Source organism: Vigna umbellata, chromosome 5 (assembly GCF_029865625.1).
Source record: "Vigna umbellata cultivar VRB3 chromosome 5, Vumbellata_1.0, whole genome shotgun sequence".
Classification (NCBI taxonomy): domain Eukaryota; kingdom Viridiplantae; phylum Streptophyta; class Magnoliopsida; order Fabales; family Fabaceae; genus Vigna; species Vigna umbellata.
In genome coordinates, this window is record NC_142169.1 from 55,134,354 (window position 1) to 55,156,306 (window position 21,953).

A 21,953-nucleotide genomic window follows, 5' to 3' on the forward strand; every position below is an offset into this window, starting at 1 on the left:
GTTTCGTTTTCCTCCAAAATAGATTCTGTAAGTTTTCTAAATTCTTTTCTCAGCATCAACTTGTACGAATTCTCTGCTTTTGTTTTGACTAACGTAGTAATTCTTTGCTTTTGTTTTGGCTAACGTAGTAATTCTTTGCTTAAAACCTATACCATATATTTCAAGGTTTCCCTTATTAATCAAATTTCTGTATATAGTTTTGGAACATAAATTCAAAATTACTCTAAACATTATCATTTTCTTTATAAAAAAAAGAACATGTCAAAACTGCAGTTTTTCATTATCAAAGAAAAATAAAATTATTGCATTCTTACAAGGTTAGTATCTGTAAAGATATTTTGTGTAGATATCTGTAAAGATATTTTGAAAATCAAGTTAATATTTTTCCATACTTTGTTTTCGGATAAATCACTACTACAAATAAAATACACACCAATTTATAGATTTCGGTGCTCTGCTTCCTCACCACGCTATCATATAATTGAAAGGTTGCTACAGCATAAGTTATAATCGGAGACTGCAATATTCTATTATTCTAATCTAATCCATTCAATTATTCAAAACAAAACTTTTATATGATTTGCTGTAGAATGTATTTTATAATTAATGAAAACTTAGTAAACTTAGTATAATTATATAATATTATAATTAATGAATGAAAACTTAGTAAAAAATGTCCCAAGTACAGACCTTTGAACGGTCAGTTTGAATTTTTATTCCGGGGCAAAATTATGAAATATTATAATTAGTAAAAATCTAAATGAAAAGAGATATGAAGAATCCACCAAAGAAAAGAAAAAGACAAAAATAAATATCAAATCAAATACAAAGAGCTAAAAGAATGAACTTTTTAACGAATAATTAATCATGGATTATTAAGCAGTTTTTTTTATATTCGTTATTGCAAGTTAAAACATAAATATTTATTATATTGAAAATAAATATAACAAATTATTTTTTAATGACATAAATATTAAATAGGAATATATTAAATATTACAAAAAAGTAAAAACACTTGAGAATCCTTTAATAAAAGCTCTTACCTAAATTTCGTGACTGCCAACTCATTACGATTTTTTCCTAAAATTGGCATTTCTAGATGGAAAGTATAGAATAGAACTTAAAGAGACCCCTGTTTTGTTGGTGACGTTTAAAATGTCATTTTAAGAAACAGAGGGATTAAAGCATGATGATATTGTGCTTAGTAATATCTCTATATAGTAATATAAAATAAAAATGAAACAGCTTACCTGATGTTCTATATTCTGTATCAGTAATGATGAATATGAGTTATAAACATGTGAATCAAAGTAATGAATGAGTATGTATAATGTGATTATTGTATGATGGTATGAGTATGTCTGACATAATTATTATATGAGGTTTGCATGCATGTTTTATAAATGATTGGTTGCATGTTAGTTCACCCTACTTGTTTGTGTTTGGGTATGTGCGATGATCGTATAATTCGTTATACGGGAGCAAATGAAGGAATGTCGTCTCACTCAGTGCCAAGGAAGGGAGGAGTAGAAGAACTCAAGTTATAATTAGGATTTTTTTTTAACATGAATAGAGTTATATCAGCTAGAAAATTTTAAAGGGTGAGATTACGTGATGTTACCGTAAATGTAATGTTTATATATAGGAATTGTGAATTTTCAAGTGTGAGAATTTGGGATGTTACAATGTAAGACCCTTTAAAAATAATTACCTTAATAGTAATAATTTTATTTCTAGTAGTAATAAATTTCTTTGTGAATGGAAATTATAATAAGTTTATAAAATGTGGAAATTTAATAAGAAATTTTGGTAGCTTAATTGGTAGAAAATTTTGGTGTTCGGTTCAAACTCTTTTCTACCTTTTTGTAAAAAGAAAAGAAATATAATTAAATAAAATAAAATTTAAAATATTGATAATGGAGAAAACATTCATAATTGAAGTCATAATTAAGGAATCCATTATGTAAGTGGTAAATCCATTATGTAAGTGGTGAAATTAAAATAATAAATAATATTAAAAAAATGATGAATAGTAAAATTTTTGGACTATAAATAACAAACATGGGGAAGGCTAAAACTTGCACCAAAAAGTTAGAAAAATTTTGAGAGAAGAGAGTTGGAGGAAATTCTAGTTGCAAAGGAGAAATTCTAGAAGTTTTCGCGAAACAATTTCTAAGCACGAGATTACGTCTGGAATAGAGGTAGGGGAGCTAATCCTTCTTATAAATGATTTTTATACATGTTATGATTATGAATATGAGTTGTGAACATGTGAAAATTTTGGTAATGGTAGTTATCTATTCACTTGTATAAATTTAGTTTTCATGATTATAATTGTCTTATTTTCGAATTATTGTGGTAAAACTTTTCTTTTAATTATTTTAACCGTTGGATTTAGCTAAAATTTTAATATATTAATCCTAAAACCTATTTCTGCACTTTGACCGTTCGGATCATTAATTAGAAGTCTATACTTAGATAAATAAATCTTACATGTTTGAGTAAATTAATTACCCCTATAGTTCTATTACTGAGTACTCTCGGTAAAATATAGATTTTGACCTATTTAACCATTGGATAAATTTGAAAATTAGATATATGAGTTTTAGGATATATTACTACAGTTTTACCGATCAGATTAGTAATTGGAAGTCTATGTTGTGAGAAAGAAATTTTGAAAGTTTGAAAAATCTTATGAACACTATTTCTGTCGTTAGGTTATCATGGTAAACACATCATATATATTTCATTTACCGTTAGATTGAGCCCAAACTTTAGTATATAGTTCATAAGACATATTAAGTCATCTTGACCGTTCGGATTTGTAATTAGATGTCTGTGCGTTGAGGAATTTGTTCCACATTTTGATTATAACCGAAAACCACTTTAAATTCTGCACCTGAGTTACCTCGGTAAAACCTCAATATCTATCTAGTTAACCGTTGGATCAACCTTACAGTTTAATATGTAGTTTATAACACATAGTGAATTACTTTGACCGTTCAGATTTAAAATCGGAATTACAGATTTAGATATATTAATTTCGTATCTTCTCAGGGATGTAAATATTGCTAATTTCTATTTTTGAACCATTTATACAAAAATTATGAGTTCTACCTTATTAACCGTTAGATTGAGCTAAAACTTTTACCACATGATCTAAACATGTTGTTAATTAGTTTTATGGGTTCAGATATTTAATTAATGATATGAGTGAAGAGAAATGTTTTTACGAGATAGTAAAGTTATTTGAATTAAGTAAAATCTTGAATAATTATATTCTTAAAATTTTTATGTGAAGTTGTATTTTGAATATTGGAAGATGGGTAATACAATGTATTATATATTAGAAAATTTAATTATATTTAATTTCAGTGTTAATATTATATGTTGTTGCTTTAAATCTGTAAATAAGAAATTTGTTAAAAACTAGTTGAGGAACACTTTGGCTAAGAAAGACTTGGTACTTAAGTTGTCCATTGTGACGCACCTCTCTTTCCTAGAAGTCTACTCGACAAGTTTTTAACTTAAATCCTATTGAACATATTATGTACTGTTAAATTATTGTGTAATATATCTTGTTGGAATATATGCAGTTTGTATGTGTTACTACCGAGGGTAGGCAGCCGACCACAGAGGGTGTTACTACCGAAGGTAGACAACCGATCGGGTATGTCAAACATAGCCGATCGGGCGTACAAAGAAAGTAGACTGCAGACAGTCGTTAAATGCTCATGAATGCAGGGTTAATGAGGTAACGTTCCTTGTCGAGTATTTAAAGTGAGCATTGAAAGCCATTAAAAGGTAAATTAATGAATAATATTCCCTGTAATTGTATAAATAGAAGTCAAAGGGGAAGGTAAATTCTCTGTTCATTCTGATAATTATAGACTTGTGAGAGCCCATTCTGACTTGAGCGTCGGAGTGTTTGCCTGCAGGTCAACCCACTCAAGTTCAACACGAGAGAAAGGAGAGGAAAGGCGACGGACCGATCGGGTGAGAGGGAGTGTTTCCGAGCGGGAGCAGCAGGAGTTTTCCCCGATCTCATTCAGCAGAAACATTTTGGCGCCCACCGTGGGACCGAGGGAAGTAGAAGACAACCTTAACGACCATAAGGATGGACCAAGACCCAGCAGCATTTATACAGGAGATGAGGAGGAGAATGGAGGCTATGCAGGCGGAGATAGAGACCCTGAGGGCTGAGCGTGATGCAGCCCGAGGGGCGCAAGCTAATCGACCATCTTCGGCGCGAGCCCAATCTCTAGTAGTGGAGATGCCGGAAACTGATCCGGATTCAGAAGATGATACCGAACCTATAACGGAGAGTTATGGTCAGGGGGAGGAGCATAGTGAGGCCGGTTCGCATCGGGCTGCTAACCGTCCGGCTCCAGCTGATCGGGTTAGAGCACTGCATCTGTTTACGGCCACGATTATGGAGGAACAGATCCCGGACCGACTATGACGGCTCGGGTGATCCGGAGGAGCATTTGAGGTCCTTTGTGGACGCAATGACTATATATTCACCTAGGGAAAATGTGTGGTGTAGGGTTTTTTCTTTGTCAATAAAAGGAGAAGCCTTAGCTTGGTTCCACTCACTGAAGCCACGAACCATCAATAGTTTCACAACATTGAGGGACATGTTCGAACGGCAGTTTTCGGTGGGACGAGCGCGAAATCTGACGTACCTGGAATTAACTAATATAAAGCAGGAAAATGGAGAAAGTCTTAGAGCTTTCATGGACAGGTTCAACCGAACCGCTCGGCAAGTAAGGGGGGTGGGCAAGAAGTTCACCATCAGTACTTTGGCGACCGCATTGAGACCCTCCCCGTTTACTGATAACCTGTTCGCTGAGCCTCCATTAACCCTGGACGAGTTACAAGAAAGGGTCGCTCGTTTCATTAGAATTGAAGAAATGAGGGCGGTCCAGCGAAGGCAGCAGGAGCAAGGGACGAGCGCGGGGCAAGAAAAGAAAGAAGGCAAGAAACCATTCGTCCTGAGCGAACGGCCAAAGGGCCAGAAATTTAGAGATGGCCCTAGGGGAGGAAGGTACGATCAATACACCCCATTGAACGCACCAAGAGCGAGGGTTCTGGAAGAAGCTCTAAGTGCAGATCTTTTGAAGGTGAGACCGTCTAAGTCATCACTGAAGGCGTATGGAACTAAACACTGTACTTATCACTTGAACATAGGGCATAACACCGAGGAGTGCACGGTGTTGAAGGATAAGGTGGAGGAATTGATCCAAGCGGGTCATTTAAGGAGGTTTGTGAAGGAAGAAAGGAAGACAAGAAGCCCACCCAGGAGGACGAGGGTGGAAAGAGGTGATAGAAGAGAAGACCGGCGTCCCGAACGCCGGAGGAGTAGAAGCCGCAGCCATGACCGATCGCTGCGAGGGACCATAAACACTATCTCAGGTGGGTTTGCGGGAGGATCGTCGGCATCTGCAAGAAAAAGGAACCTAAGGGAGCTTAAGAGCGTCCATAGGGTAGACGTGAGGAAGCGGCACATGCCACCTATCACGTTTACAGATGAAGATTTCCATGCTCCTGACCCGGATGAAGATGATCCGATGGTGATAACGGCAGTTATTGCTAGGTACAGCGTGGGAAAGGTGTTGGTGGATCAAGGTAGTTCGGTCAATATCTTGTACTGGAAAACCTTCCAACAAATGGACATATCCGAGGACCTGATCGCCCCATATAACGAGCAGATAGTGGGATTTTCAGGGGAGCGCGTAGACTCCAGGGGGTATGTGGACCTTAGAACATGTTTGGGCACCGAACGGAGCAAGGAAGTGAAAACCAGGTTCTTGCTAGTGGATGCTAACACTTCCTACAATGTGTTACTGGGATGACCATGTCTCAACGCATTTGGGGCAATCGTCTCCACGCCTCACCTTACATTGAAATTTCCATTGGACAATGGAAACATCTGTGTCGTTCGGTCGGATCAGAGGATCGTGGGAGAATGCTATATGGCAGGATTGAAGGTTCAACCTTCATTGTCGAGTTCACGCAGTCGGAGTAGGAGAAGACGGTCGGAGGTAGCCATGGCAGACTTAGATCCAAGGACAAATACTGACGATCGTATGGAACCGATGGGAGAGACGCAGCCCTTCCGCTTGGGGCCGAAGGAAGAACAAAGTACAACCATCGGGAGTGAATTGGAGGAAGACCAGGCCAATCTAATTGGCACTTTGTTGAAAGACAACAAGGATTTGTTCGCCTGGACTGCAGCTGATATGCCAGGAATCCATCCGAGGGTAATGTCACACAAGCTGGCATTATTCAAGGAAGCCCGACCGGTAGCCCAGAAGAAGAGAAGAATGGGGGAGGAAAAGCGGTCGACAGTTGCAATTGAGGTGAAGAAGCTGTTGGAGGCTGATTTCATCCGGGAAATCAAGTACACAATGTGGCTGACGAACGTTGTGATGGTAAAGAAGATGAACGGAAAGTGGAGGATGTGTACCGACTTCACCGACCTGAATAAAGCTTGTCCCAAGGACTCCTATCCACTACCAAGTATCAATGCGTTGGTGGATGGAGCTTCCGGGTTTCAAGTATTAAGTTTCCTGGATGCCTATTCAGGATATAACCAAATCCCCATGTTCCCACCGGACAGCGACAAAACGGCGTTCATCACCGAGCGGGCAAACTATTGCTATGAAGGGTAGGCAGCCGACCGCAGAGGGTGTTACTATCGAAGGTAGACAACCGATCGGGTATGTCAAACATAGCCGATCGGGCGTACAAAGAAAGTAGACTGCAGACAGCCGTTAAATGCTCATGAATGCAGGGTTAATGAGGTAACGTTCCTTGTCGAGTATTTAAAGTGAGCATTGAAAGCCATTAAAAGGTAAATTAATGAATAATATTCCCTGTAATTGTATAAATAGAAGTCAAAGGGGAAGGTAAATTCTCTGTTCATTCTGATAATTATAGACTTGTGAGAGCCCATTCTGACTTGAGCGTCGGAGTGTTTGCCTGCAGGTCAACCCACTCAAGTTCAACACGAGAGAAAGGAGAGGAAAGGCGACGGACCGATCGGGCGAGATGGAGTGTTTCCGAGCGGGAGCAGCAGGAGTTTTCCCCGGTCTCATTCAGCAGAAACAGTGTGATTTCTGAAATGATTGGATTTTATTGGATTTGAATATATGTATCTGAACATGGTTGTGAACTATAATGATGTGATTTATGTGGAAAGTATGTGAATGTATGAGATATGTTAGATTCACTATGATAATATGAGGGTATTTGGTTATTCATGTCTTGGGTTAAGTTTCAAAGTCACAATATGTTTCATATACGTAATTCCATGATCCTTAAGGAGAGGATACATGGTGGTGATCTGGGGGTGTATAGAATGATTGCATTGTAGCTCAGTTTTGGGGGTCATCCTGAAACTCCAATGGTCTTTCTTCTTATGTAGAGAAGATTGAACCATGTGGTGAGGAGTAGCAGGAGGTCCTAGTCTTGGGTGCTTCCAATATGATCCAAGGTGAGTGATGACGGGTTAACCTCGTGAGTCTGGTAAGGCGGTAGTGCCCAAGTTTCATAAAGCCACCACGAGTGCAAGACCCGCAATAGCTCGATAATCATTCTAGTCCGGACGAGTCGGGGTATACCAAGCCAAGACAAGACAAAACGGTGAAGAACAACAAGGAGGATTGGGCGATGACAACGGCGATGCCCACAAAATGAATGAACCGTGGTGGCTGATACCTCTTTGGAAAGTATACCAAATTGTTCAAGTAATACAGTGAATTAAGTCAAGAGTATCGTTCTTCCAAGGGAATTTGAGTTATGTTATTCAATTAAAAATTATTTATCAAGATCAATTACTGATGATAACATTTGTGATTTCAATTTGGAAATTAGTATGAAATTAACAACGTAAAAAAATTAAGATTGAAAAGTATGATAAAAGATCACTGGAAATGGTCTTTGACTAACATTACAGTAAAATCCTGGACACATACATTCTCTGTTCAAGCATTCACAAAAGAGTATCTTGGTTTAATTCCTTAAAACAAGTTCTAAAATTATCCATTAAATTATTAATTCCTTAATTAATTCAACAAATAATTTTGCATGAAGTTCAGATGTTTAGATTAACCAAAAGCATAGAAGCTATTCCTAGCGTAGTTACTTTTAGTTTATTTTCTTATGTTTCTGGTTCTAAAAATACTTCCCAGTACAAAAGAACCTTTAAAGAGATTTATACTTTCGTATAATCAAAAGCAAGTCAAGAAAAGAACAAGAACATAAACATATATCGCACATGAAATTTACATTAACGTGTCGTCATACAACTAATTCCAATGAACAGAAAATTTAGCCTATCCTAGACATGTCAAACGTACTCTTTACAACAATTCCTTGCAGAAAGTGAAGTCATGATGTTTGGAAAGGTCTCTTGAGCGTTGATGGGAGGGTCGCACCTCCCACAAAAATTGTGCATAAAAGAATGTTGTATAGTTACTAGGAAGTGACTCCTAGGTCGTCTCTCAAGGACCAATTTGTGTCGGTTCAGTCTCAGATTTTTTTACACGAAGTGGGGGGTTTGTAAGTTTTGTCGATGCGAAAAAAAATAAAACTGACTGGAATTTAAATAAGATAACTGAATTTAAAAATACTGAAATAAATTTTAACAACGGTAAAAACAAGCAGTAACAGACGATAAAAACGGAACAGTAAATATTCAGAAACGGTAAAATTAAATACAGAAATAAAAACACCAGTGAAAATACATTGACAGAAATAAACCGTAAAATTGACGTTTGAAAATAAAATGAACAGAAAAATACATTGACAGAATTTAACGGTTCATAAAACAGGGTAAAATAAAAGAGCAAGTAAAATTAAAAGAACTTGGAAATCAAATTTAGCAAAGACACAAAACTTGAAATAAAACGCCGTGAAAATAAAATTAACAAACTGTTTCGAAACACTGATACACTTCCGAAATAAAACACTACATTTTGCACTTTGCACTGTTGAAAATGGAAACTAAGAGAGCTTAAAGGAAAAAGGAAGAGGAAGAGGCAGAAGCCTCTTCCAAGCCGTGAGTGGTACTAACTACTCCTAAAATTTGATCTAAAATCTAATAAATTCTACTGCCTTTCATTCTCTGCTGCTGCTTGCATTTTATAGTGTCAACATTCTGAACATCCTCCTTCAATTCAGCAATTTGGATTGGCAGCCCGTGAACAAATGTAAAAACCGTGACCTTCTTTTGATTCAATGTGGTCCCCTCCTTTCTCCATTTCAATCAGCTGAATCACCATTTGTCCTTTCCTTCTCTATTTTGGCCGTGATCCCCACCTCTTCTCCTGCTGACCGTGAACTGCCCCTGGACACTCCAAGATGTGCGTGTGGCTGGTTGCAATGCTGCAACAAGAGCTTCTTCATCAATCACCATGGTGCTTATTGCTTGATGCTTCTTCATATTGATGAACACAACCTCAGCTGCTGTGTTCTTGTGTGGGGCTGCACTTTCATTTGCTGCTGGTGGTTGCTTCAACTGCTGGATTTCTTCTTCTTCAACTCGGTAGATACTCCTTGAACTCCTTTACGTGAGCTACAGCAAAATAATAGAGAAACCGTGAGGTGGCCCCTTCATTCAACAAGCTTCACGGCTGCACACTCCAAAAATGAATTCTCCAATATTAAGAAGTGGTGGCCCCTTTTCTAATTCAACACTGAATGCTTTGCCCAAAAAATGAATTAAATTGTCCAACAAGGCCGTGTAAAGCAAAGAATTTTGGATGTATGTAAGCTTTCAAAGTGGTGAATGGACCCCTGGAATATCATTACTTCTCTCCGTTTTCACGTAAGTTTCAAAGTTGTGGCCACTCCATTATGTCAAAACATGTGCTTACAAAATGAATGTGCCGTGACATCATTTCCAGTAACTCAATATTAAATCAATAAAATTCAACATGAGCTTCTCCCGTGAACTATGAACAAAGTGGTGGCCCCCTCCATCTTTCACTCATGCATTAGTGTTTGCCAATGTGAATTGTCTATGGGCCATGTAACCTATTACATCCAATGTCGTGACACTTTCCATTCAAAGGCATGGCATCAACTATTTTCTACCGTGCACCTCTCAGTGGTTTTCTTCCAAGAGTGAATAAACCAATAATATAACCTGTGACACGCATAGCACTTAATTCTTCAGCCGTGTGGTGTATTAGTTCAAAGTTAATAATGATATTTCTTCCAAGTAAATAACCGTGTGCAAATGAATGTTGTTTCAAATGTCCCAAAATATTATCCAATATTTTCTCTACAATTAATAATGTAAATAATTAGTCTCAGATAATTCGAATTAATTAAAATAAGAATTTTTGATCGAATTAAGCTCAATTCAGTAAAATGGGAAAATACTGGACAATTATGCACAATTCCCTAATTAAATCTAGTACAATAAGCTAAGTGAAGTGAAGAAAATAATGATTCATCAATCTCCTGAGTTCTCTAGTATTTTTCTTGCTCTGTTCTTGTGTCAGAAAATGATTTATTCCTTTCTGTCACGTCTTTTTAAGCCACTTAACTTAATTAATCCGCTCAGCACACATGTGTGTGCGCTGTGCGAATTTCCTTTAATTGTTGCACTTCAACTGATGTTATTCGCTCAACGCACAGGTACTGATGCGCTATGCGAATTTCCTTTATCTGGCTGTGCGAATTTTGGCTTGCGCTATGCGAGAATTGGCTGACAGACTCTAAATTATAGACCCTTTCCTGTACAATAATTTACATAACAATCTACTTTCTATTACAACTTTTCACTGAGTAATAACATGAATAACTATAAGATTGAGATCATTTATAAGTGTAAAAACAACTCTTTTTCACACTTATCAGCAGTGACAGTTGTGGATGCAACACTTGGAGAGTAAAATAGGGGCATTCACATGAGAGAAGTGGAGGCAGCAAAATGGAGAGTTGTTCGCGCGATAGAAGTGGAGGCAACAGGGATAACCTTTGCACAAGACAATTAAGGCACCGCACCGCAATATGCAGGGAGCAACTTGCAGTAGGAGGAAAACGTTGTTATGTTCGTGCGAGAGAGAAGAAGAAGTAGGGTTATTTCTCTTACGTTTTTTATTTTAAGTGACGAAAGAGATACTACCTTAATTAAGCAAATAACCAAGGCAATATACACCTTAGTGCCTCGGTTATTTAAGCAACCGATGCCTAAACTATTAAAAAGAATTCAAAATAAGATATGAAAAAATTATATTCAACCTATAAGCCTCAGGTAGACTCGGTTCTAGCAGAGCCGAGGCAAAAGAAGTTGACAAAAAGCATTAAAAAGTCTGGTTTCAGAATTGGTAGGACATTATGCCTCGGTTCCTTGACTAATCGAGAAAGTATCTCCTACAAACCTGCCATGTTAGTGAATTCACAGAGTTGTAGAAGGATTCTGATGGGCTTTATTCCTTGATTCTCTAACTAACCAGGGCAGTACGACCTCTAGACCTGCCATGTTAGTGAATTTGCAAAGTTGTAGAGGGATTATAATGGGCTTTATGCCTCAGTTGTCTGACTAACCGAGGCTATATCTCATCCTAGAAAAGATGTCAGGCGAAAAGTTTATTTTTCAAGAAGAGAAGGTGGACTGAAGCAGGTTTTTACGCTTCGGTTACTTCATAACTCGTTTATGCCTCGATTGAGTAGGAACTGATGCCTATAAGTTCGTTGAAACTACAAAAATGCCACCGCGTTTTCTTATGCTTCAGTTTTCCCAAATCTGAAGCGTATTGTGAGAGTTAGAAAGTCTGTTTTTTACTAATGCCATCTACATAGAATAAATTTGTCAGTTTTTGCAAAGGTCCTTTTGCACAATGTCACTGCATTCTTCTCTTACATCATTGCAATTTCATGTTTTCCTTCATTATAGCCTTTGTTGAGATTTGTTTTTATGTCCATTATCATTTATCTTCCTTCTTGTTTCTCGATTATCTCTTTCTTTCTTTTTTGTTTTTCTCTTCCTTCTCATAACATTGTTTTTCTTCTCTTTTTGGTGTTGTCGCTACATTTTGGTGTTCATTGTAGGTTTGTGTAGGTCTTGATTTGTTGTGTTTGGGATGCCACATTATTATTGTTATCTTGGTTCTTAGTTCACATTTGAGTGGTTGGTCTTGATCTCTCGTGTTCTTACTCTCGCTCTTGCTATAGCCCTTGTTCTCGTTCTTGTTCGCATTTGACAAAAAACTATTATTTTATTTTTTTACTTGTATGTGTCGGTTGTCTTACCAACCAAAGCCTATTTCTTAATTATAGGTTTCGATTGAGAACCAAAGCCTAAACTCCTTCTTTTTTATCTTGCCTAAATATGTTTGGGTTATAAAACCAAAATATAACAAAAAAAACTGATGTCAAACCCCTACTATACTAGTGTTTCTATACTAGTATTTAATTGTAATTAGTTTTTCGTTTACGCTTTTTATGTTTTCATTTTTCAGGTGGCATGGAATTTGTGCAAATATAATCAATGTCTAAAGGTGTTTCTTGGTTTTCTTCAAAGTTAATGTCTCTTGAACATTAGAAATTATTTTCAAAGTTAATGCCAATTATAGATTGTTAGTATAATAGCAAATACATTAAAATGAAACTCGTTTATAACAAAACTATTTATAAAGAAATCATTTAATATTTCACTATTTTTAAACTATCATCACTTCTAAAATATCAGTTTCTCTGAGTTTTACAATAGTAAAAACATAATATTATCTTGAACGGTCTCAAACACTAAATAATGAAAATGTATCTAATATTAAAAAAATAAAGACCTAAATTAAAGAAATAGTCAGACTCAATTGAAAACCAAAGCCTAAACTTTCCCTTTTTTACCTACTTAAATATGCTTTAGTTGTAGAATCAAAGTATAATAACAAAAGAAGTAGTGTCAAAGTCCTTCAATACTAGTGTTTAATTATAATTAGTTTTTCCTTAACGCTTTTTATGTTTTTCATTTTTCAGGTGACATGGAATTTGTGCAAATATAATCACTTGTGTCTTTTGGTTTTCTTTAAAGTTAATGCCTCTTGAACATTAGAAGTTTTTTTTTTTTTTTCAAATATGGTTTGCCAATTGTGATGTTTTTATGCTTTAGAAAATTTTACAGTTTTGTTAGAAATTGTCCCAAATTGGTGTTTGAGGCATGGAAATTTAAGGAACAACAATATAACTCAAAATTCTGATTCAAAATTATATAATTATATTATTTTATTACACATAGATAATCAATTATTATATTAATTCTATAATTTAATATAACCAAATTCATATACAAATATTACTTTTTATAATCTTAATATTACCATTTCAAACAAAGAAACATGTACCTATGCATCAATAATTTGTTATTATAAACTGAATGTCTACATTAATAATAATATCTACTCATACTTTTGTTTAAATTTCTTAACTTCAATTTCATGTTACTCTAACCTTTTTAATAGAGATAAAATATGTTTGCATCTTATATTATATTCCTATGCGCAAGTTGTTTTTCATTATAATGTTTTACGGGTAAAATAATCACGTGGGTAGCAGGTATTTTATTATCCGCTTATAAATGAATCGGGTGTGAGTATTATATTATTCGTACTTACAAGTATTTGTTATCTGCAAAAAATAAAAAAAATATTTAATTTATATTTGATTAATTTAAATTTAATTAAATTAAAATTAATTTATGTTTTATTAAGTTAAATTTAAATAAAATTAAATTTTAATTTATATTCTATTTTTATATATTTTTTGTAATTTTATTTTAAATTTTTATAAAAATATATTTTTTAATTATTTGTGAGTATTTTTTAAACAAGTATCCGTCCGAATAGCAGACAGGTAACAAGTAAATTTCTTTCTTGAAGGTGAGATCATGTCCGACCCGATCCATTACCATCTCTAGTTAAACTTTCTAAAATCTTTCAAAAATCTATTACTTTAACATACAAAAATCAATATTAAAATAATAGTATTTATTTTAATTAATTTGTTATATAAAAAAAGAAAAATACAAATGATTAATTTATTTTATCTTATTATCAAACCCTTTATCTAAATATTATATTTATAATTATAAATAATTATAACACTTAAATATAATTATATAAATAAATTATATTAATTTTCTTCACATAAATTTAAGAGAAAAAAAAACAAAACAAAAACCTCATATTGTTATATATAAAATCATTAACTTTTACACTGCTCTCACCCGTGTTTGATTCTTATGTTAAAGCATATTTCACTTTAGACGTTTACAATGTTAAATACTTATCATTTGGAAAGTGAAAGCATTTTTTTTTTCATATATGAGCAATTAAATAAAAAATCTATATAATTTTCAAGAAATTATCCCACGTAAAACAATTTCCATAAAGAAAGAGTTTTTTTAGTTGAAGTATCTTACTATGGTATGTATATATTACGAAGGCATAAAAGAAAGACAAATTTTCGAAAGAATTCATATATTTATATTGTTCTTAACAAACTTCGCAAGATATATAACTCCTATTCTTTTATAAGCTATTTATTTAATTTAGGTCTTATTTTTTTTTAATATGAGATATATTCTATTTAGTGTCCGAGACCATTTAAGATAATAATGTCTTTTGTTATTGTAAAACCCCATAAATTGGTATTTTAAAGGTGGTGATAGTTTAAAAATATTGAGACTCGATTATTTTAATATTAAATGATTTATTTATAAATAGTTTTGTTATAAACGAGTTTCATTATTTTTAAATGTACCATATTTTTAGAAAATACTTTTCTAGAGTTATATACCTTCTTTCTAAGAGTTCTAACTTCCGAGTCATCTCTTTGACAATCAGGAGGTGTCTAATCAACCACGGTGACGAGGTCTACATTTCTATCCAATCAATTTTTGTAATAGAGCAAGTAAATTTCAGTTCCTTTTTGCTTTCCACTCTATAATCGCGTCAATGCATGGAAGTTTTCATTGCATGTGTGTCTTGTGATGTTCTTTGAGCTTCTTGGTAATTCTAAGGTTCTAAGGACTTTTTCCTTCTTCAATTTGGTGTTTTGTAGGTGTTTCTAAAAATTTCTTGTGTGAGAAGTAATTGGGGTCTTCTTAGAGTTTGGTATCATCAATATAAGGTAAGGGAAGCAAATTCATTTTCATATATGTATTAGGAAGATTTTAAATCTGTTGTTTTGGTGTGCATGCGATTATGTGATAGTTTGTATGTGTTGAATTGATAAAAATAATATTTTGTGTGATTAATGATGTGCCTGGAGATTGTATGAATATATGAATGTTATGCAAGTGTATGTTTGCTGAAATGAAAATGGTTGAATTGTAAAACATTGTTGATGATGTTATTGGTAAAAAGGGGAGGAAAATATACCAATTGGTGGTCTAAATTGAGGAGTATTGGTATACAATTTCTTGGAGTATTGAGTTTAAAGAGGAACCTACAGTTAAGGGTGTTTTACACTACAAGAAAAAGAAAAATTATCTACTGATATTTATATACGGATTTTGATCCGTATGTAACACAGGTATTACATACGAATTTTACATACGGATCACAAAAAATAAGTTACATACGGATTTTATATACGGATTTTTATCTACTGATATTTTCGTATGTAAAATTTGTATATAATGTTGGCGCGTTTAGGCGGGAATTTTATCTAAGGATATTATCCGTATATAACCATTTAAAATTCATATGTAATTCAGAATTACATTATCTACCGATATTATATACGGAATGTTAAAATAAATTATTAAAAATTAATAAAAAGTAAAACTTAAAATGTTGGTTTTGGTTGTTTTGTGCTTGGACATTTTCATTGCCTCCGTGGTTAAAAAGCCCTAGGGTTTTAGGAAGGAGAGCGAGGAGTGTGACGATGACACCATCTACCTCTACGACCTCTCCACTGCCTCTTCCCTCGGTTCCCTCAACCAACACTTTGACTCTATCACTACCCTCTCCTTTTACACCCTTCTCAATCTCCCTTTTTCCTGCAACCTCATCTTCGCCGATCTTACCACGCTCTTCGTCCATCGGAACGCCGCTATCAACGACCTCACTCTGCACCCATCCGGTGAGTGCGCCTTCACCGTTGCTCATGACAACTGCCTCACCATCTTTAACCTCATTCGCGGCAGTCGCAACTACTGCTTGCGCGTCGACAAGGAATTGTGCTTCTTCAAATTCTTCAAATTGGAATGCTCCAAGCCCGTTTTCTGCGCTTCTCCTGTTAGGATATGTGCTTTTTCAAATTCTTTCTCTGTTTTCTCGAATTATCATCGATATCAAGTTGGTTATTTTTATTCTCTGTTTCTTTTGGTGTTGCTGATTTGTCTTGTATGTTTAAAAACTCTAGGGTTTAGGTAGCATTTGATTTGATGAAGAAAGTTTGGTATATTGTCACTTGTTAAGTTTTTCGGATGCATAATACTTGTTAAGTTTTATGGGATTCTTGTGGTGCATTTTTAGGAGATCTCCATTGTGCCACCGATGTTGCGTTTAGGGAAGATTCAGAGGGCTTTTAAGGTATGTTTTGTTTTATGCGTTTGTGATTGAGAATATTATTGAATGAATCACAAATGCAAAAATGTTTCTTGTTTTGTTCTATTCTAATTTTTAAATGCAAATGCTATGTATAAAGTGATGATGAGAATGTATAAGATGTGGATATGTAAACTAATCCAATCTATAACAATACCTAAAATGTGAAGAGAAACAAACTCTACGAAAATGTTTGATGAAATTCGTAGGAGAAGCTTAAATGCACTTTAGGTTTTTGATGAAATGATTGTATGAATGTTCATGGAATTATGTAATGGGGAGAGATTGGTTTGTATCAATTTCTCCCAATTTCTGTTTTGAAGGCTGCTGCTTCACCATGGCAGCCACCCATTTGTACGTATTAAGCTAATTTAAACCATTTTATGTGCCTGACCCGTGTCACAAGTTGTGTTTTTTTACACTTTGATCTATTGTGGTTCTCATCCACATCATGGTCAGTGTAACTTATAAGCAAGGAATCAAGTTATACATAATCAGTTCAAGATTGAATTAGAAGCAAAGGTTGTGTCGAGATGCATAAGTGAATTGGAAACATGTTTCAACAGTGGAAGGGAGGATTTTAATTGTTTAGAGTGTGACTATAGCAAGGCAAGGCATTATGTCATGTTGCCTCATGCACATTTTGTCATGTAGCCTTATACTTTTAGTTTAGAGTGTGACCATAACAGGGAGAGGCACTTTTTAATTTTGAACTTTGATTCAACTTTTGCTCTTTTATGATAGCAGTGGAAGCGGATACATCACTCAAGATGAGCTTCAAAAAGCCTGTGAAGAATTTATTATTGAGAATGTATGCTTTGAGGAAATCATCCAAGAAGTTGATCAAAATAATGTGAGTAAATTTTACATTTATATAACGTTTAGTATCAAATAAAAGAAATCATAATTCTTAAAGAATAGTGTGCCTGTTGTGACATCCCAAAAATACAGTATTAAACCATAAAATGAGAAAATCACATTTAATAATAAATTCAATACAGTTTTCCAACTAAAAACAAAAATCCACAATGAGAACGAACGCTCAAGGACGAACGTCCTTAAGTATAGTACCAAACTTAAAGGACGAGCGCACACAACGGCACGTCCATAAGAAAGTTACAAATTTAAAACCGAACGTACAAGAAATCTGACCGAACGGTTTACACACGAAAATACCGAACAGTCTATAAACTCAAAAGAGACAAATGAGTAGGTCGAACGACCACTCTAACAAGCACCTATACTACCGGCCGAGCGTCTCACTGCTCTGTCTTCACTTCGACTTCAACCAAGTTCTCTTCGTTCAGCGCCTCTTCCAAACGCTCGTCTCCCTCTGCTCACATCCACACGGATTATCATTGCAATGACAAGACGGATGTACATGACGAGACAACACAAGGAAAACACAGGGTAAGCTTACGTAATTTAACTCATGCATCAACATACGAATTTAGGTAAACAATTCAACATACATGCATATTTCAACACACGCATTCATTACATAACAACCCACTTTAACGTACGTACTAAATAAAACTCGACACGACTGACTGTCCGGACTGTATGAATTCTGTGTAGCTTCGGTGTTCGTGCACCCGGGTGATGTAGTAACTGGAACTCTCATCAGCTGCCACCCGAGGTTAGTCCTATCTGTCCAAATAACCACCAGGACTAGGACCTCCTGCCGTTCCCACACATGAAGTACCCCCTCTACATGAGGACGAGTACTCACGGAACATCAGGATGAATCAACCGGCTAAGCTTACCACATTCATACTTTACAAATCTCAATAATCAAGTTCTGAGTCGTTCCTCCTCGGAATGCTCTTTCAAAAGTCACAACTTTCCATTCATCTTTTCATCATTTACTATTCATCATTTACTGTTCATCATTCACTATTCATCCTTTACTGTTCATCATGTACTATTCATTAATATCATGTACCAAACGTTCCAACCCAAGGAGACCGAGAACGAATGCAGTGAGCGAGACCAAGAGACGTTTGTTCGAATCAAAGAACGAACGACAGAGTTTATAGTTAAGTTCGAAAATGCCAAGTATGGTACTGTTTATTGGACGAACACTATTTTGCGGGAAAAGAGTACGAGCGCTCAAAATAATATCGAGCGTCATTTAGGACGAACGCTCAGCATAAGGCCGAGCCTCACTTACAGCGAACGCTCGATATAAGACCGAACGTCAATTTGAACGTACGTTCAGTGTAAGACCGAATGCTTCCCAGTACAAACGTCAGGTGTAAAACCTAACGTTCAGTAACTCAGATTTATAGATCTTGAAAAATAAACTAAGGACTTTTGAAGAGGTATTACGAACGAAAATATGCACTGTTACATATAATTACACAAGTACAAAAGAGAGAAATTTATCAAAAGTACTAGATTCAACAGTGCCAGACTGAACGCTCAAACAGAGCATTTTAGGATGAGGACATTCGTCCTCAACCAGGGATTTTATCATGTTGGCTAAGAAAACCGAACGGTCAGAGACCGTCTCAGTAACGAACGTAAAATATCATAGGAATTAAAAAGGGAAGATCCAAACAATGCTTGGCCGAACGCTCAAGCATAACATTTTACCACGAGGACGCTCGTCCTCAACAAGAGTTTCATTCAAATGAAGGAATTAACATTCCTAACACATTGCTAAGGGAAACCGAACGGTCAATGACCGTCCAGAACGAACGTACAAATTTTTAGGAAAGATTCATTTCTCATCAAAATCACATAATTACGTTCGTTCATATCAGCTCAAATATTAGATTTCATATATCTCATATCATCCAATATCTCATGCATCATACGTAACTTAATCATATATCATTTTCATTCCATAAAAAAGAACGTTCACATAATCAAGCATATCAACCTCATATAATCAAAATAACGAACGGTCATGCAAATCAACCATAACAACATCATACAGTGAAATGACGAACGATCATACCATCATTTATATCATTCATCATGCATTACTCCCATACAGTAAAATAACGAATGTTCACACATAACATGCATCAAAAATAGTTAAATTAAGTAAGCTTCCCTTACCTGGAATTGAACGAACGTTCACAGACGCACACAGACGCTTCTCCACTCAAATTCCACTAGTCAACGCTCGTTAATCCACTATACGAGCGAACCCCAACACTAAATTCATAATTATCCCACTCTAAGAAAATAACGAACGCACAACTCAGAACTGAGTTTGCATGCAAGGGAAACGAACGTCAGAAATGAAGGGAAAGGACTTACCGGTCCTGATTCACGAACCGAACGTTTCTCCTAGAATTCCTTGACGCCAAGCGTCCTTCAACAGTGCCGGAAAGTAGAACGGAGGGGATGCTACGGTGGTATCTTAGAGAGAGAAAGAGGTGTAGAGGTGTAGAGAGAAGGAGGAGAGAATTGAGTTTCAGAAATGAAGGAAAGAGGGGTGCGTGAAGGGGAGTGGAGAATAAGTTCAGAATCTCAGATCTGCTTTCCACCCCGCCAGCGCTCGTCCGCACTCCGCCAGCACACGTCCGCACTAGCCAGCGCACTCCACTACGCCTCTGACAGCCCATGACGGACGGTCGACCACTGTACAGTTGCCACGCGTCTTCCACCATCGCCGATCGCACGTTCATACGCTGGCAGCACGTTCTCCACTAAGCCACGCTGGACGGACGTCCACTCAGAGTCGGACACGTGTTCTGCACTACGCCGAATGCACGTTCCCACTATGCTCTGACTCAATTCGGCGTGCGACAGCTGGCGTCCGTCAGTGGATGCCAGGCGCTGCTGTCGTCCATGTGCGGGGCTGAGGTGGCTCGTCCTCCTGCTGGCACGTGGACTCCACTATGCACGTTTTTTTTTTTTTTTTTTTAGAGTCCTCACATTCCCCCTAACTACAAAAATTTTCGTCCTCGAAAATTAGGACGAAGTCTCGAATAGATGGGGATACAAATCCTTCATGGCATCTTCCACTTCCCAAGTAGAGTCGCCCGTCTTATCGTCCCAGACGACTTTCACCAATCTGACTGCTTTCCTCTTGTAGTATTTGGTGTTGCTATCTTCAATGCGTACCGGCTGCATCTCCAGTGTACGGTCTTGACGAAGACGAATATCTTCTAACTCCAATATGTGAGAAGGGTCGGATACGTACTTCCGAAGTTGAGAAACGTGGAAGACTGGATGCAAGTTTGATAACTGAGGCGACAAAGACAACTCGTACGCAACTGGCCCGATCTTCCTCAAGATTTGATAAGGTCCGATGAACTTGGGAGACAACTTCTTGGGTCGAATGGCTCTCCCAACTCCCGTGGTCGGATGCAGTCTAAGGAAAACATGATCTCCTGCATCGAACTCTAAGGGTCTTCTCCTCTTGTCAGCGTAAGATTTCTGTCGACTCTTGGACGTCCACTCAGAGCCGGACACGTGTTCTGCACTACGCCGAACGCACGTTCCCACTATGCTCTGACTCAATTCGGCGTGCGACAGCTGGCGTCCGTCAGTGGATGCCAGGCGCTGCTGTCGTCCATGTGCGGGGCTGAGGTGGCTCGTCCTCCTGCTGCCACGTGGACTCCACTGTGCACGTTTTTTTTTTTTTTTAGAGTCCTCACACCTGTTATAAGTTCTTTCTTTTATATTTTCATCTTTTTTATTTTAAGGGTTTTATGTGAATTATATTTTAAACTTATCACTTTAATATATTAAGACAAAATGATGTTTCTAATTATTTGCAGAAATTGAAGATGGTCCCATATATGCTCAACTTTTTGTGCCCGTAAATGCTTCTGCTCCCAAATAGTGAGGTAATTCCTTGCTTGGAACTCATGTCCTGGCTGAGAATATTAAAAGAAATCTAATCAAAGCATTTGGTGATAAAATTTTCCATTATAAATCCGTAATAATTAATCTCCTTTAACATCTTAACTCAAACATAGATGCATGGAATAATTCCACATATCTTAAAAGTTACCTTTTAACCAATTGACAATTGTCTGTCCTCCCAATCTTAAAATCCACCTTTTTCATTATAAATATAGAAGTCCAAAGGAAAAATACATGTTGAATTCAAATAGTAAAAAAGACAATCTGTATAGCTTGAAACTAATCCGATAAAATGGTGTCCCCACCACATCTGATAACCCATAAACTTTAACAGTAGCATTTAATCATTGTAATTTGCTTTTCTAAAAGTCACTAGTAAATCCAAGTAAGTCATGACATCTCACGTTAATGAAGAGACAAGATAAAATGAGCACTACCTCATTTCTAAACTAGAAGCTATTTCAAATTTAGGATTCCCATATAATGTATACTATTAAACCCATAAAATATTATCACATACAAGATAAGGATATATTTATCCTATGGCAAGCAAGG

General features: G+C 36.1%; 1 protein-coding gene and 1 long non-coding RNA gene across 2 annotated transcripts; both read left to right on the forward strand.

Moving 5' to 3' along the window:
• Positions 1–4,637: 4,637 nt before the first annotated feature.
• LOC124840925 (uncharacterized) lies at positions 4,638–5,855 on the forward strand. The gene has a single exon (XM_047317065.2). It carries the CDS (start codon positions 4,638–4,640, stop codon positions 5,853–5,855), a length of 1,218 nt encoding a protein of 405 aa, XP_047173021.2.
• Positions 5,856–16,338: 10,483 nt separating this feature from the next.
• On the forward strand, positions 16,339–21,359 carry LOC148198656 (uncharacterized). Its single transcript, XR_015786733.1, has 3 exons — positions 16,339–16,553; positions 17,313–17,421; positions 21,311–21,359. It is a non-coding gene; the product is annotated as an uncharacterized LOC148198656 (long non-coding RNA).
• The last annotated feature ends 594 nt before the right edge of the window (positions 21,360–21,953 follow it).

Excerpts from the sequence above, each read along its gene's own strand:
- LOC124840925 (XM_047317065.2), top strand. The coding sequence starts at position 4,638 with ATGTTCGAACGGCAGTTTTCGGTGGGACGAGCGCGAAATCTGACGTAC.